The sequence below is a fragment of the Trichechus manatus genome, unplaced genomic scaffold, assembly GCF_000243295.1.
Source record: "Trichechus manatus latirostris isolate Lorelei unplaced genomic scaffold, TriManLat1.0 scaffold00072, whole genome shotgun sequence".
In the NCBI taxonomy this organism is placed as follows: Eukaryota; Metazoa; Chordata; class Mammalia; order Sirenia; family Trichechidae; genus Trichechus; species Trichechus manatus.
The window spans coordinates 3,721,395-3,739,117 of record NW_004444008.1 but is presented as its reverse complement, the minus strand read 5'-3'; the positions used below and the strand labels follow the sequence as shown (position 1 = coordinate 3,739,117).

The window sequence follows — 17,723 nt, the reverse complement described above, 5'->3', positions numbered from 1 at the left end:
TGTTCACCACGGGACTCAGAGCAGTGTCTGCTTCAGCATCTGACCTTGGAGACAAACCCACGTTCACCAGGGGACTCGGGGCAGCGTCTGCTCCAGCATCTGACCTTGGAGACAAACCCGTGTTCACCAGGGGACTCGGGGCAGCATCCATGTCGCAGCACCCTTTCGGTGAGTGGATGGAGCCAGTGTGCAGGGCGCTGAGCACACCTGGTTCTGCACGGAGAGACTGGGGGAATTTTAGAGCAGGGGGTGGATAAGGAACGGACAGCAATGTTTTCAATCCCAACGTAAATGTCACGGCAGCTCACGTCACATAAATCCATTCCAAACGATTGCCTTGTAATGTACCTAGGAAGATTCTGGTTGTGCCGGTCTGTGAGTCTCTTAGAAATAATCTGTGGGAAACAAGACTTTGGCCAAAACAAGCAAACCATAAAAGAAAGGGAGGGAGGGAGGGAAAGAGAAGAAAAGGAAAGAGGAAAAGGAGTAGGACAGGCTTCATTTTTATTTCCATCTGCGAGATCAGATCACACACGCTTCACTTCTGACTTAAGCAGTGAGACTTTGCTCCCTGTGTGTTAGGGAGAACGGAGACCTGGAGGCCCTGGACTGAGCCCCTCCACTGTGTAATCCTTGCTCTGAGCAATGGCAGCTTCCCTGGACCAGAGCCAGCATGCTGGGCTCTGGGGGAGACCCAGTGAGCAGCCTGCATCTCTCTTGATGACGTGGTTTATAGCTGATGATGACCGTCTCAGTCAGGGGTGGGTAGGGGTGCTGTGAGTCTCTCCTGCTTTGTGGTTTTCTGGAACGATCCTCGAGAAAAATCACATGGGGTGTGAGCCATGATCTATGTTAGCAGCCTCCAACATGGCGTTTCCCTTCTCCTACCCATGGCGTGGATGCACAGAGCAAATCCATTCCCTCAGAAAAAGGGAGCGCAGATGATTTATCCACAGTGACACTGCATTCCAGAAGGCCTTTTGTTTTGCTGTGTTCAAGGCGTGTGGACATACAGCGGCCACGGGGTCTGAGCCAGGGTTTGCAAGCGTCTCTTCCTCCCCTTCTCCTTTCCAGGGGCATGTGCGTTTCCTGGAACCCCCTCAAGCTTTTTCACCAGTAGTAGCTGCCATGGCACATTCAGTCCCCAAGCTGCCCAAGCTCAGTGGCAAGGTTCTCACCACCCAGGACGCAAGCTGCTCTGTTATATGAGTCCACTCCTGAGACCGTTGTTGCAGCAAGAACACCTCCGAGAGGCCCCTTGAACAGACGTCAGCACTGAATACACCGCACCTAGTCACCCAGTCCTCCTGTGGCTGAGTGTGTGTGGAAGGAGCGCGTGTGATGGGGAGCCAGGCACCTCATCCCGAGAGAGCTGAGCTTTCATCCCGCCAGCCACAGATGTCACTATGGACGTGCAGGAAATACGCCTGCTCACAAACGGCAGCCCCCATTCAGTAAACCGTAAGAGGCCCCCCGATGTCCACTGGACAGTCACACATCAGCATTACCGAGGACTTTGTTAGGTTAGAATGCCACTCTGTTGCCTAAAGAGGTTCTTTTTTATTTTTGAATCGTTTGGCTCCCCAGAGCCTCAGTTAAGTGTTAGCTGGCCATTTTGGACACAAGGTACTGAACTGTTAGCACATGGATCAGCTGGGGGAAATGTGGAGACCCGAGCCCCTATCACTGTACCCACATGGGTGGGAGAGGGCTGGCCTGGAAACTCAGAAACCCTGCGTTAGTGCAACCCTGTACCTTTTCTGGAACATACTGAGCCCCGCCGGCTTGGGGAAGAAGCCCTCCTCTGGGGCCCCAGACCTGCCTAGATGTGAGCAGTGCTGACCGCATTCTGCTTTGCTGTTCTCTGTCCTTGCTTTCTTTCTCCAGCTGGACTCTGAGCTCCTGGGGGGCAGCCTGTGCTCTTTGTGTGGTATGAACGTAGCATACAGTAGGTCCTCAGTTGGTGTGTGTGTGTGTGTAAAGGATACTAGGGTGAATTTCATTCTACTTGGATCACCAAGCAACATCCGCGGAAGCAGCAGTTAGGAAATCAAATGACGTGTCGCATTGGGCAAATCTGCTGCACAAGATCTCTTTGAAATCTTAGAAAGCAAAGGTGTCACCTTGATGACTAAGGTGCACGTGACCCAAACGGTGGTCTTTTCAATGGCCTCATATGCCTGCAAAAGCTGGGCAATGAAGAAGAAAGGCTAAAGAAGAATCGACACATTTGAACTGTGGTGTTGGCAAAGAATATTGAATATACCGTGGGCTGTCACAAGAAGGAACAAGTCAGTCTTAGAAGAAGTACAACCACAAAACCCCTTAGAAGTGAGGATGGTGAGACTTTGGCTCACTTACTTCTGACACGTCATAAGGAAAGGCCAATCGCTAGAAAACTGCATCATGTTTGGTAAAGTAGAAGTTCATAAAAAAACAAAACAGGGAAGCCCTCAATGAGATGGATTAACACCATAGCCTCGATGGACTTGAGCGTATCAATGATCATGAAGACGGAACAGGGCTGGGCAACAATTCATTCTGTTGTACGCAAGGTTGCCGTGAGTCAAAGCTGGCTGAGTGGCAACTAACAACAGCAGCGAAGTGCATCTCACCCAGTGCCACCAGGAGACAGTAGCTGTCATAGTCCAGAGGCGAGCCGTGTGCAGAATCTGCAGAGGCCCTCTCGAAAACCAGGTGCATGACTCTTAGTCCTTCACCTGGAGGGAGGATAGGAATCGGCCAGGAGACTGTCTTGTGCTTCTTGCATTCCACTACCTGCCACTTCAGACAGCCGTCAAGACCCCAGGGGAAAGGGAAAGGGAAAGTGGCATGGCCTGCAGGAGATGGGGCGCCCCCCATGGGCCCCGAATCCAGGCAGCCAGCCCATGGCCATCAGGAGAGGAAGGGAAAATGACCATAGTGGCTCCAGGGGGGCAAGTTATGTAACTGCTCTGCACCTCGGTTTCTTCATCCATAGAATGAGAACAGGGAGCCCTGGTGGTGCGGTGGTTAAGCGCTGAGCTGCTAACCAAAAGGTTGACGGTTCACACCCACTCAGCGGCTATGTAAGAGAAAGACCTGGCGATATGCTCCCAGAAGGACTACAGCCTAGAAAACTCTAGGAGGCAGTTGGTCTCTGTGGCATGGGGTCGCTATGAGTCCAGTTCGACTGGACAGCCCCAACAACAACAGACTGAGAATAATAGGCCCCGCCTGGGGTGGTGGTTGAGGCAAGTCAATGGGTGTAGCGTGTTCAGAGCAGAACCCTCCTGCCTGCGGTGAGCACTCAGGAGTGCGGTTATTATTGTGCTTATTGTTGTCATTGTCACCATTCCCCAGCGGGGTCATCCTGGCCGACGGCAGCACACAGCAGAGAAACACAGGGTTAACACAAGGAAACGTGTCCTTGCCTTGCTGTAGGTACCCACTTTTCCTGGGATCTAGGGAGGATATATTTCCTATTTTATAAATCTGCATTTTTACAAGAACAGGTTCTTGGAGGGTTAGCTCTACCCTGTCACCCTGGCTCCCACCTGTGGTCCACATTCCTGGAACCTAAACTTGGCCATCACACATGCCACAGGTCATCCACGCAGGAAATTCATGTCCTCAAACACAGCTCTGCAGGGAGAACTGAGGTCTGCCCGGTGAGGCAGCTCAGCCGTCTGGGGCATCAGGACAGCCTGACTGAATTGTTCATGGGCTTGCTAAAGATGGCAAGGAGGTAGCAGAATGTGTTACAGGACATTTAGCCCTGAGAACAGGAACATGACACCAGTCTATCTTCTCCTCGATGCTATTGTGACCTTCAACTGGGTGGGTGCGGCCCTGGAGGAAGAAGAGTGCCTCAGAGAGACCCCACAGACCTTGGAACTGCAGTGCTGTTTAAATGGTTCACTCCTTGTTGAGGGATTCGTCTGGGTTCCCCAGGAGCAGAGCTCACTGCTGTCTTCTACCAGGCACACAGGAAGGGACAGAAGGCGGCCATCTTGCCTGACAGCACTCTCTTTGTATATCCTGCAGGGGGAGCATTTCCCAGGATGCACTGTGCCCAACATGGCACCTGGCCATTCTGCCTGTGCTGGCCCCTGATGGCCAATAAGCCAGGGGGAGGCCGACCCTCTGCACCCAGGAACTGGGATGACAACCCCCTCCCCATACCCACACAACAGCCCTTCCTCTCTGAGACCTTCACCAATTCAAAGGCTTCATTTTGTGTGGGTAACATTATGGGAATGCTTTGAAATTGTGTTTACAAGCCATTGCAATTTTACACATGTGTAAGGGGATTTGGTGGTGCAGTGGTTAAGTGCTCAGCTGCTAACTGAAAGATTGGAGGTTTGAATCCACCCAGGGGCTCCATGGGAGAAAGACCTGGCGGTTTGCTCCCGTAAAGATTACAGCCTAGAAAACCCTATAGGACAGTTCGACTTTGTCATATAGGGTCACTAGGGGTTGAAATGGACTTGACGGTAACTAAAAGCAACATGGATGAAAAGCTATTTCAAGGAGGGGACAGGAAAACTGGTAACGGGGAACCCAAGGTCGAGAAGCGGAGAGTGTCGACACGTGGGGCTGGCAACCAATGTCACAAAACAATATGGGTATTAATTGCTTAATGAGAAACTAGCTTGCTCTGTAAAAGTTCATCTAACGTACAATCAAAAAATGTTTAAAAAAAGAAAAACTATTTTAACCTGCAACTTAATAAACTTTTTCTTTAAAAACAAAAGGCCATTCAGAGTAAATATTGTTGATGTCTAATACAGTATAAGTAGCCAGAGGTGTTTTCTTGGCTGTTTCTGTTGTGAATAAAAGATTAACTTGCTGAGTTTCATCTGCCCCTTTCAGGAGGCACTAAAGAAGAAAATTCATAAAGACCTCAATCCAAAGAACTTAGCCAAAACAAAGTATTGCAGAAAGTATAGTAGTTTGGGAGATCATTTGATTTCTCTTCACTTGCTTAAAGCAAACTATTTTGCTAAGCCAGAAGTCTGGTTTCTTGTAAATATCTAAGGCAGAGATGGCAAAGGGCACCTCATATTAACTGTTATGGCACCTGGGAGCATGACGTTGAGAAGGATTCTGAGCCTGCATCAAGCTTATTAGAGATGGTCGATGGTGATCAGTTGCCAGTCCTCGGAATATACTTGGAGTCCCTGGGTGGTGCAAACAGTTAAACACTTGGCTGCTTACTGAAAGATTGGAGGTTCAAGTCCACTCAGAGGTACCTCAGAAGAAGACCTGGCAGTCTACTTCAGAAAAATCAACCATTGAAACTTCCATGGAGCACAGTTGTACTCTGACCCACATGGGTTGCTATGAGTCAGAATTGACTCAGCGGGAACTGGTTGCTTGGTTGGTTGATTGGTTGGCTGGTTGATTGGTTGGCTGGTTGATTGGTTGGCTGGTTGGTTGGTTGACTGGTTGGTTGGTGATTGGTTGGTTGGTTGGTTGGTTGGCTGGCTGGCTGGCTGGTTGGTTGGTTGGTTGGTTGGTTGGCTGGCTGGCTGGTTGGCTGGTTGGTTAGTTGGTTGGTTGGCTGGCTGGTTGGCTGGTTGGTTGGTTGGCTGGTTGGTTCGTGGGAGTGGGCCTGGATTGGGGTGGGGTAGGTGGAATGCGGCACTCAGGTGATTTCTTTGCAGATCCCGGTATGAAGGAACATTTTGTTTCAGAGGTTGGTTAACACTCAGCCTCCCTTTTCTCCTGGCAGGAGCTGTACCACCAGTCCTATGATTGTGTCTGCGTCATGTTTGCCTCCATCCCGGATTTCAAAGAATTTTACACCGAATCAGATGTGAACAAGGAGGGCTTGGAGTGCCTTCGGCTCCTGAACGAGATCATTGCCGACTTTGATGATGTAAGTACCAAGGGTTACCTGTGACGGGCAGGGGCTCTCGGCCCCACACTTGGAGATTTCTGTGGCCAGTACATTTGAAGTTAGTTCAGTGTTGCGTATCTCAACATTGTTTTTTGGCGTGATTTTTGGTGGCTGCCATTGAAGCCTTTTGCTCTGTTTAGGTCCCTGACTAATTTTAAAGGCAAAAATATGTTTTATTTTTGAAGCTGATATGAACAGCTACCAAAATCTACTAAATGAATAAAATATCTACCCAGTGTGCTAGTGAATTTTCTAGAAAGATTTGAGCTCCAGAGAAAAGGCTTGCTTCCACCCCTTTATATATAAAAAGATAATGAATATATTTATCATAGTAGATTATTAGCATATCTGTACACACATCAAGTTCTTTGTAATTTCAAGTTCTTGAACTATTTATAAGTGACATAGTTTATTATTGAAAAAATAATGTGTACATAGGGTAATACCTCATATTTTAGAAGAGACAGAGTATATGTTTTAGAATTTGAATTAAGTGTTGTATTTCAACTTTCAATGTTCTGTCCATGTGGAGAATATTATGTTTTCTGCTAAGAACAAACGCAGCTCTAGTTTTGAGGCTATTGCTGCTACTCCATTCTTGTCATTATTGTGCAAAATATCGGGACATCAGCATCCATGAGCATGTGTTCATGGTGGTTCACAGAATTCTGGAATACAGGGATGAGACTGTGTAACATGGTTGTTCTGGGGCGACCTTCTAAACATCCAGCAGGGTCCTTGCTTTTCTCTACCACCACGCTCACCGAGAGGCTGGCTCCAGAAGACCATGGGGAAGTAGTGCCAACCAGTGGTTCCCACCTAACACCAGGCACATAGTGAGAACTGGTGGCATGCTTGCTCTAGTCACCCCCCCAATAAAATACATGTTCCCAGTCCCAGTGGGTGGGAAACACAGTCTTTCAGGTTAGACTGGCTCATGGGTATGTGATACTTGGATTTGTTCCCAAATATTAGCTTCACTGACACATAACCCTGAAAAATCCCCTCTGGAAGCAGGAGTAGCAAGGAAGGAGCCAGAAGATGCCCACGTCTTCAGTTAGAGACGTTAACTTGAGCCCTGCCCTTCTGAGCAGATGCAGAACCTTCCAGCCTCTTCTTCCCTCTTCCCTACAGCAGCTGCTCGTATTTTTACCTTGGCTCCATCCTACCCCCAGTACCCTAGAGCACCATGTAGGGGAGGAGTCCAGTGGGAAGCAGGTGACTGGCTGGTGTGTGGAGAAGGGATGACTGGTCAGGGCTGGTGGGAGGAGCCATCCTAGATCTTTATCCTCACCTCAAGCAAGTAGAGGGCAAAGCCAACCCTCAGCAGTAATACCTGGTCGGAAACCAGCCTGCCCATGCCAAGAAGGCCTCACTCACTGAATCATGGTCTGTACATAGGCCTGTCAAGCCCAGCATAGGGAGATTTATTCAAGGCCATAATTACTCACATCGTAATGTATCCCATTCCTTTACTACCAGACTTTGAAAGTGGTGCATGGTCATTGGAAGTAAATCAGGGTGGCTGTATTTCCTTCCAAGGGCACACTCTGGAATGCATAAAGTGTTCTCTCTAACAAAGCCCCTGTGAGCATGAACTGGAGGATGTCTCTAGACGCCCAGCGTTGAGTCCGCATCTGTCTGAGTAACTGAGTAATTGTTGTTGCTTCCCAGCTATTGTCCAAGCCGAAATTCAGTGGAGTTGAAAAGATCAAGACCATCGGCAGCACGTACATGGCAGCAACGGGTCTGAGCGCAGTGCCCAGCCAGGAGCTCGCCCAGGTACGGAGGAGACAGCCGTGCAACGGCACGCATGAGCCTCAGCCCCACCCGCAGGTCGTCCTGGGCCAACACAGCCACCCAGCAACCCACACGCTGGGCCGTGTGAGCAAGTAGTGCTCGCTGATGAGGGTCCTTTGAGGAAAGGCGAGAGTTCCAGAAACTTCCGAGGGTCTGCGAGTGTTCACAGACCTCCTTCCTCTGGTGGACGTAGGGAAGGAAAACCAACTGGCAGTGTCTTTGGGCTATGCTTTAGCCGCACTAAACAAGGGGCCAGGCGGGCTAATCCCACCTTCCTTGCTAAATTTCTGGTAAGGATCAGCACGAATCCAATTCCCATCTGGGGGTGGATCCAGGCCTCACCTTCCCACATCTCTTTCCTCCCTGCAGCCCCCAGAGCCACCCAGAGCTGGATTAGAGCTCACACGTTAGAAGGACTTTGTCCTCAGACCGGCTGCCCGTGCAGCCCTTCTCTGACTTAGCCATCCCGCTAAATCAGAGCTCACATGGATTAGAAGGTAAATGCCAACCTCTGCCGGTTCTCCCTGCACCCTGTGGGCTTGTTAATTCCTTGCAATGGCTCACAGAATTCATGGAAAGTCATCTCTACTTACAGTTACCCTTTTCTTATAACCAGAAGGAGGTAAACGAAGGGATGCACAGGTGTCTGGGAGGGGTCCAGGCACAAGATTTCCATTGTCCCCAGGGACATGCCACCCTCCGCCCGCAAGCACATGCTCTCACCAACCTGCGAAGCCCAAGTGGTTCCCTGTCCAGGGCCTTGTGACATTGCAGTCGTGACGGGGCCTCATTGCATAGTCGTGATCGGTGGAAGCCGTGAATGTTCCCGAGTGATTGCGTCATGCCTCCCTCCCTCCCTGAGGTTTGCTGTTGGGCTGGGGTCCGTGTAGCCCCCACTCTGTCGTACACGTTTTTAGGTGCAGCTCCATGGCTGGGGAATGCCAAGGGCTGTCTTTCAGGAACCAGAGACAAAAGTCGAATCGAGTTCCTTGTCCCACAGGATACGAGATGAATATACAGCAAAGTAGATGAGACCATTTATTGAAAGGAGGTTCAGTAACGGATGGCTCCTGGGCTTGTTTTTTGATTTGTTTTTAATTAAAAAGAGTGTGGTACAAAAACAAGCGGGCCACAGAGACATTTGGTTGAAGTGGTAGTTTGGGAAAAATTGACTGTCTTCAGCCACGACGGTTTTGGTGGGGGTTTTCAATTGCGTTTTGTTCTGTGTGTGTGTGTGTGTGTGTAAATGTACCTGTGTAACTTGTTGGCGTTTTTGAGAGGGTCAATCAACAACACTCCTCCGGGTTCAGAGGACAGCCTGGCTGGCGTCCAGCCCAGGATCGCTGCAGGCTTAGAACCTCCCAGAAGCCAGCCTCCTGTAGGCAGTGGCCAGTTATCATTGCTGTGGAGTCAACTCCAGTTCACGTCTCAGCCCCTCATAGGGGCCCTTCCTGCACAAGGGAGTGAATTACCCAGTAAGCAAGGTAAGCATGGGCTTACTTGTGCTTACCTACTAATCTGTAGTGACCAATTTCACATGGGTTTCACCACATCGCTTATGAATCTGTAGTGAGCAATTTTACATGGTTTGAAAAAAACCCATGTGACATTGTCAACTACAGATTAGTAAGTAAGCACAAGTAAGCCCGTGCTTACCTGTGCTTACTGGGTCATCCTCCCCTCTCAGGGACTGTACATTGGAAAGGAGACTTTGATTCTGTAGGAAGGTGCTGTGGGGTTGGGAGAGAGACAGACGCCAGTCATTCCTAGAAGCAGAATCTTTGATGTGGTGAAAAAATGTGAAATTGTTCGCTAAAGACGGTATGGTAAGCAAGGTAAGCACCGTGCTTACCTTGCCTGTTGGATAATCTGCCCCTGTGCTGCACCCCAAGCTCCAGAGAGTTCTGCCTCACCTGGCCTGTGTCCAGATCTGATTTCTTTCCGTGCGCACTGCAGCCATTTTCAGCTTTCCTGTAAATGTGCGTGTCTCTTGTTCCCCATCCACCACCCACGTTACAGCGGATGCCGGGTCCCAGGTGGTGTCTCCAGAGCCGCCAGCAAGGGGTCGTGTGCAGAGACGTTGCACACGTTTATTGAATGAATGATGGATCCTGCAGCCACTCTGCCTCGAGGGCAGGGCCTTTCTTCCTTCACTCTGTTTCTCAAACCTGCTGCTCCTGATGCAGGCCCTCTGCTTTTCTCCCTAACATTTTACAACAATAACTGAACACTTACTGAAGCCTTGGAGGTAGGTGGTAGTGCCATCCTCCCATCTTACAGATCGAGAGACTGAGGCACACAACAGAGAAGTCACTTGCCGAGGGATGTAGGAATAATAAGCAATAGAGCTGAGAAGGGGCATTGGTGGTTCGGTGGTAGAATTCTCACCTTCCACGCAGGAGACCCGAATTTAATTCCAAACCAGTGTGCCTCATACATAGTCACTACCCATCTGTCAGTGGAGGCTTGTGTGTTGCTACGGCAGTCAACAGGCTTCAGGGGAGCTTCTAGTCTAAGATAGACTAGGAAAAAAAGACCTGGAGATCTATTTTTGAAAATGAGCCAATGAAAGCCCTATAGACCACGTCGATCCAGTCTGAAACCAATCATGGGCATAGCACAGGACTGGGCAGCATTTTGTTCTGCTGTGTGTGGGGTCACAGACCTGGGCTCATCTCTGTCTGGCTGAGCTCTACAGGGCCACCTCTGGTGCTGCTTCCCCTCCTCCTCTTCTCACCTTGCTCCCTCACCAGTCCCGCCCCACTTGCCATGTTCATACCTGTGCCCAGGTGTGTATGTATCTGTGCCATTCACTCATCATTGCTTCCAGCCTGCCTGAGCAAACCAACTTTTTCTCAGGTGCCCACCCCTTCTAGGTGCCCCTGTGTGGTGCACAGGGTTAACATACTCAGCTGCTAATTCAAAGGTTGGGGGTTCAAGTCCACCCAGAGGCACCTTGGAAGGAAGACCTGGTGGTCTACTTCCAACAAAGTAGCCATTGAAAACCCTCAGGAGCACAGTTGTACTCTGACACACGTGGGGGAGCCATGAGTCAGAGTCAACTCCAGAGCAGCTGGTTGCCCATCCCTTCTGCCCTCATCAAACACCGCAGCAAAACTTGCCTTCTTAATTATCCCTGAAGTGTGTGCTTACTTAGTACTCAGCCATTTTCGTTAGTAAATGACTGTTTCCATGGTGGAGTTGAAAGAGCGTGGCTTTCCAATGAGAGGACTCATGACTTATAAAAACCGCTAATCTTTCTGCACTTCAGTTTCCTTACATATAAGGCTGTTGTGAAGATCTCATTTAATGTATAAAATATTTAATAGTCCCTGGGCATGGTAGATCATGAAAATGTTATTTATTAATAAGGTAATCATCTAGTTTGTAGTTTGTAAACCATTTTGCATACTGGTGCCATTTCCCCCTTCAACAGAACAGATATAAGGGTTTAGAGACATAAATGAAATATGATATGTCATCACATCCATGCAGGGAATTTTTTCTCAGTAGGAGCTATTTTTAAGTAGAGCATTTAATTTGAATCTTGTTAAGGTCATCCTAGAAATACTCTGAAGTGCAGTGAAGGTCTTCTGAGTGGAAGGTTCATTACATTTGATTGGGGCAAATACCATGCCTGATAAATATTAATGCATGTCACAGTTGATTTTATAAGAAGTTAATGTCACTTTTGCCTTTTGCAACCTATTTGAAATGAGCTTTAAGACTTTGTTTCTCTAGTTATAAACAAAACGCATTCTACTTATTGTTTATCCAAATCTTTAGATTGGCAACAACAAAAAATTCAACTTGAAAAATATATTTCCCATTGATTAATTCTTCCCTTTTGGTTTTCTATCTCCAGGTCTTTGCACATGTCATTATAATACTTTACTTTGTCTTCTCGAGCCTCCCTTTAAAATCTTCTGTTCAGCTCTTTTACTTCATCATTTCTTCCACTCACTTTAGCTACTCTACATTCAATAGCAAGTTTCAGAGTCTCTTCTGACATCCATTTTGGTCTTTTCTTTCTTTCCTGTGTTTTTAATGACCTCCTGCTTTCTTCATTTATAATGTCCTTGATGTCTTTCCACAACTCATCAGGTCTTCGGTCATTAGTGTTCAACACGTCAAATCTAATCTTGAGATGGGTCTCTAAATTCAGGTGGGATATACACAAGGTTGTACTTTGGCTCTCATGGACTTGCTCTAATTTTCTTCTGCTTCAACTATATACAAGTAATGTGGAATGGTTGTGAAAGGCCATTGACTGAGGATTCTGAGGCCAGCATGCAGTGTGGACTCCCTGGGCACCGTGTCCATTTGGCAGAATTGTGAGAATGATCCCAGGGCGGCAGATGTGCAGAGCCCTGAGCACCTCACTAAGGAGTTTACGCTCACGTGGAACATGTCTAAGCAGATGAGCAACAAGGAGGATTTATTAGGCACTACCATGTGTTGGACATTGGCTGAATGCCTTGATGGTACCAATTTATTTAATCTTAATAGCAACTCTATGATGAAGTACAGCCAGAAAGCTCCTTAGAAGTGAGGGTGGTGAGACTTCATCTCATGTACCTTAGACATGTTGTCAGGAGGGACCAGTCCCTGGAGAAGAACATCATGCTTGGTAAAGTAGAGGGTCATCAAAAAAGAGGAAGACCCTCAGTGGGATGGACTGACACAGTGGCTGCAACAGTGGGCTCCAACATAACAACAATCATGAGGATGGCGCAGGACTGGGCAGTGTTTTGTTCTTTCGTACATAGGGTCACTATGAGTCAGAACTGACTCAGCGGCACCAGATAGCAACAGCAACTATGTGTTGGACATTGGATAAATGTGTTGTTGGTATCAATTTATTTAATCTTAACAGCAACTTTCTGAGGTAGGTAGTTGCTATCCCATTTTACGGATGAGGAAATTGAGTCACGGAACAGTTAAGTGGCTTGGCCGAGGCCACACAGCTAGTGATTGTAGAACCTGGAGTTGAGCCCAATTTGCCTGACTCAAAAGCCCTGTCAGTTAGTGAACTTAGGCAAGTAGTGGTCGGAGAGTGAACAGTGACCCCAGGAAGAGAAAGGAAAAGGTGAAGGGGAGAAACATGTTAATGGAGGTGGACTTGGGAGCTGAGGATAGAGGGGGATAAGGAAGAAGGCAGCTGAATCTCAGGTTTCCAACTTAAGGGATTTGGAGTTGATGATGCAATTGGCATAAGTGGGAGAATGGCGAATAAAGTTCTCTTGTGGAAGAGGAAATGATAGTTATATTCCTAGATACACAAGTTTGTGTTAGAACTATCTACATGGGTGGCGGTTAGTCCCAAAGCCATTAGTCAACAGTTCTTGGTTATATTTCTCCGTAAGCTGGATATTACATACCTGCTGACTCATCGTCCGCCCTGCCTATCATTTTATCCGCAGGGATGTCAAGAACAGTGCGTCTCTATTTATCTATGTGTTTATATATGTTTTATTTAAATCTCTCTTTAAAAAGCTTATAAAAATTAATCTAGTACAATATTTTAAAATGAGTGAAGAAACTGGAGTTAAGGAAACATGAAAGATAAGATGGAACCAAAGTTAAGAATGAAACATAGACTGTAAATAGCAACGTCCTGGCCATGTTCTAGAAGTCTGCACCCGTGACGGAGGCAAGCTGAGTGATTAGGACTGCAGGGAGTTGGACTGGCTGGTTGGGGAGCTGGGTGGTCCACTTTACACACCTTGTTAATCTCTCTGTGTCCCCTTCCCCATCTACACATGAGGAACTACACAAATAGGAACTCCTTCAGAGGAGTTGTCGTGGAGATTATATACATACATCAAACCAAAAACGCCAAAATCATTGCCCTCAAGCGAATTCTGACTCATAGCGACCCTATAGGACAGAGTAGAACTGCCCCATAGGGTTTCCAAGGAGTGGATAGTGGATTCCAACTGCTAACCTTTTGGTTAGCAGCTGATCTCTTAACCACTGCACCACCAGGGTTCCATATACATACGTGTTGTTAGGTGCTGTCGAGTCGGTTCTGACTCATAGCGACCCTGTGTACAACAGAACAAAACACTCCCCGGTCCTGTGCCATCCTCAGGATCATTGTTATGCTTGAGCCCACTGTTGAGCCACTGAGCCCTTGATAGCTATTTGATGGCCATTGTGAGCCACTGTGTCAATCCATCTTGTTGAGGGTCTTCTTCTTTTTCATTGACCCTCTACTTTACAAGCATGATATCCTTCTCCAGGGACTGATCTCTACTGGTAACATGTCCAAAGTATGTGACACGTAGTCTCGCCATCCTTGCTTCTAAAGATCATTCTGGTTGTACTTCTTCCAAGACAGATTTGTTCATTCTTTTGGCAGTCCATGGTATATTCAGTATTCTTCGCTGACACCACAATTCAAAGGCATCAATTCCTCTTTGGTTTTCCTTATTCATAGTCCAGCTTTCATATGCATATGAGGCAATTGAAAACACCACGGCTTGGGTCAGGCGCACCTTAATCTTCAAGGTGACGTCTTTGCTTTTCAACACTTTAAAGAGATCTTTTGCAGCAGATTTACCCAGTGCAGTGCACCATTTGATTTCTTGACTGCTGCTTCCATGGGTGTTGATTGTGGATCCAAGCAAGTAAAATGAAATCCTTGACAACTTCAATCTTTTCTCTGCTTATTGGGATGTTGCTGATTGGTCCAGTGATGAGGATTTTTGTTTTCTTTTGTTGAGGTGTAATCCATACTGAAGGCTGTGGTCTTTGATCTTCATCAGTAAGTGCTTCCAGTCCTCTTCACTTTCAGCAGGCAAGGTTGTATCATCTGCATACACATACATAGAGACAGATAGATAGCTGCCATTGAGTTGATTCTGACTCATGGCGAACTTTGGAATAACAGAACAAAACGTTGCCTGCTCCCGCATCATCCTTATGATTACCAGCATGTTTGAATCCATCATTATGGTTATTGTGTCAATCCATCTTACCAAGAGTCTTCTCCAGTCTCCTCCACCCTCACTGGCCCTCTACTTCACCAACCATGATGTCCTCCTCCAGTGATTGACCCCTCCTGATGATGTGTCCAAAGCAAGTGAGGCAGACGGTGTTCTGTTGTCATCCATAGGGTTTTCACTGGCTAATTTTCAGAAGTACATCACCGGGCCTTTCTTCCTAGTCTGTCTTAGTCTGGAAGCTCAGCTGAAACTTGTCCACCGTGGATGACCCTACTGGTATGTGAAATACCGGTGGCATAGCTTCCGGCATCACAGCAATATGCAAACTACCACGGTACGACAAACTGACAGATGTGTGGTGGTAGAAAATACATTCATACATACATGTCTACGTATATACATACATTATTACTATTGTTTTGAAATTTCCAGCAGCCAAAACAAGTACGATGCTTCAGTGTTGCTCGGATAAAATCAGATCATTTGCTCATTAATATATTTGAAAACCAGTTTGGGTCAGGATGGAGTTGGACCCTCCACAGGCCTGGAACCCAAACCCTGACAAACAGGTCCCCATAAAGGTGAGGACACCTCTGTAGTGAGCAGTGAGCTCAGTTCCAACCGTGTGGTGATTTTTTTTTAAATGGTGGAGGCTGGGGGTTCCCAGACACCCCTTAAAGTATAATATAGTAATGCATATTTTAATAAAATAGGCTCCGTGCTACCTGCCCGTTTTTTGTGGTCAGGTGGAGAACAGCAGGAGTCCAGCTAAATCTAAGTTCAGTGAATCGAGAGGCGCCATGGACGCCGGCTCTCCGCAGTATCATTTTTGCCTGAGGTTGGTAAACCGGGGAGGTTGTGAGTTCAAGTCCTGCTCTCCGACAGATACTGAACTCAGGTGTCCGCAGCCACCAAGTGAGGACAGATGTGCACACTGTGCAGGCCGCTTCCCCAGGAGAGGGTGGTCCCCTATGGAGAACCGGGGAGTCTGTCCCAATCTCCTGACCTTGACGGAAGAGAGAGAGGGGTCTCGGGGCAGGAGGACAAGACGTGCCTTAGACAGCAATGCCGAGTCCCCTTCCAGGTCAGCAAAACAGGATTTGAACATCAGATGTGTTCCAGTGTAGACACAGAGCCGGGCACACAGCAGGTGCTCCATAAATACTTGACAGATGAAAGAAAGAAAGGAGAAAAGAGGGGGGAGAACAGGAGAGGAAGGTCCTATTAATTTTAGCCTAAAAAATCACGTCAGTTGTTACCAGACAGCCACATGGCCATGGAATAACCTCAAGAAGCATGCACCTACGTTAAGTGAGCTTCCTAGCTGGCGGGACCTCCAAAGCAAACAGCTTGCGCACTGCGCTCTGCATAACCAGATGAGTCATCTTGATGTGTAGTTGGAAGTCGGTTGAAGATCTGGAGATACCTAAGGGATTACCTGGGTCTTGCTGTGTAGTTGGAAGTCAGCTGAATATTTGGAGATACCTAAGGGATTATTAAGGAGCCCTGGTTGCGCAGTGGTTAAGCGCTCGGCTGCTAACCAAAAAAGGTTGGCAGTTCAAACCCAGCAGCAGCTCAGCAGGAGAAAGATGTGACAGCCTGCTTTCGAAAAGATTTGCATCCTTGGATCCCCTATGGAACGGTTCTACTCTGTCCTATAGGGTTGCTATGAGTTGGAATTGGCTGGACGGCAATGCGCTTTGTTTTTTTGTTTTTAAGGGATTATTTGGGTCTTGCTGTGTAGCTGAAAGTCAGTGGAATATCTGGCGATACCTAAGGGATTATTTGGGTCGTGGGAGAGATGGCCGTTTGGTGCAGCCATCAAATAGCTATGAAAGGCTCAGTTATAAGGACTTTGTGAATTGACTTGGCTTCTTCTGGGGACTGACCATCACTTTTTCCAGGGTTTACTAAGCCCAAATCAGTTATTGACCTTGGATTGAAACCCACTCCCAGGACGCAATCTCATCCTTTATCACTGAGGCCACAGAAGCCTCCAGAGGGGAGCCCCTTTGCGTCACCTCGATTCAGGAAAATGCAAACCGTCTCTCCGGTGGCAGATATGCCTCCCTCCTAGGACAGAGCAGTGTTTAGACCCAGATTCTCTTGTGGATTTCACAGCGCGGGCTTCCTGTTAAAAAGTGAGACGTTATCCAGCTGACTGCACACCCCTCCAAGTCCTGTTTTCCCCCCAAATCATAAGACTGGAAATACTCGTGAGCGCTGAGAGAAAAGAGCAAGTGGACTTGGAGAAGGGCCTTTGCATTCAGCCAGAGGCCGCCGACAGTCCGCTCCGCGTTTCTCATTTTTAAATGGTCTGGTTTTTCTCCTCAATTTTATGTTGAGGATTTAAGGCAGCAGTACTGTTTCATTCATCTTTTTCTCAAGGGATAAAATTCACCTAAAGCAAGGAAGAAATCTTTCTTTCTTGACCCGAAATTTAATCCCTCATCTCTATTCATATTTATATTATTAGTACAGGGCGTCTCAAACACACAGGAGCCATTCTGTCCCCCCGGGGGCGTTGGCAGTGTCTGGAGGCATTTCTGGGTGGGGGGATGCTGCTGCCACCTACAGGGTGCAGACCAGGGCTGCCACTAACATCCTACCCCCCGTCCCCCCAGAGAATGATGCAGCCCTGGGCTGGGACCCTGCCTTAGTGCTGTGACTCTCTGACTCTCTCTGTCCTCATGAGAAGACTGGGTGCGCTACTGGAATAACGCCCGGTCGTTTTACCTTCCCTTTATCTGCTGCTTTGGCTTCTTCATTTCCCAGTCATCCTGAGTGTGTGGTTTAGATCCCCCATCCCCCTTTTCCGTGTCAGCCCTCAGAGGTGGTTTTCATCCTCACCCTCCTTGGAGAACCCTCCCTGGGCTCACCAGTTGCCTCCTATCTGCCGAGTCCCAGCCCTTTCTCAGCTCTGGTTGAGCTCCTCTGGGGCCCAGTGAGATTTAATCAGCGTCCCAGAAGTCATTGCTTGGGTCTGTTCTGGAACTCCTTCCCAGTCCTCCTTCCTGACTCCCCTTCCTTGGCCCGTTGCCCACTGGCCGCACTCCCCCGGTCCTCCTTACTGACTCCCCTTCCTTGGC

At 47.9% G+C, this 17,723-nt stretch overlaps 1 protein-coding gene across 1 annotated transcript in view; it reads left to right on the top strand.

Annotated features, from left to right (window-relative positions):
- The window catches only part of ADCY2 (adenylate cyclase 2), a 458,110-nt gene that overhangs the window by 428,621 nt on the left and 11,766 nt on the right, over window positions 1-17,723 (top strand). Inside the window, exons 20-21 of the mRNA XM_004380271.1 lie at window positions 5,717-5,863; window positions 7,559-7,666. Coding sequence (XP_004380328.1) covers window positions 5,717-5,863; window positions 7,559-7,666 — 255 coding nt within the window. The remainder of the gene's footprint in view (window positions 1-5,716; window positions 5,864-7,558; window positions 7,667-17,723) is intronic.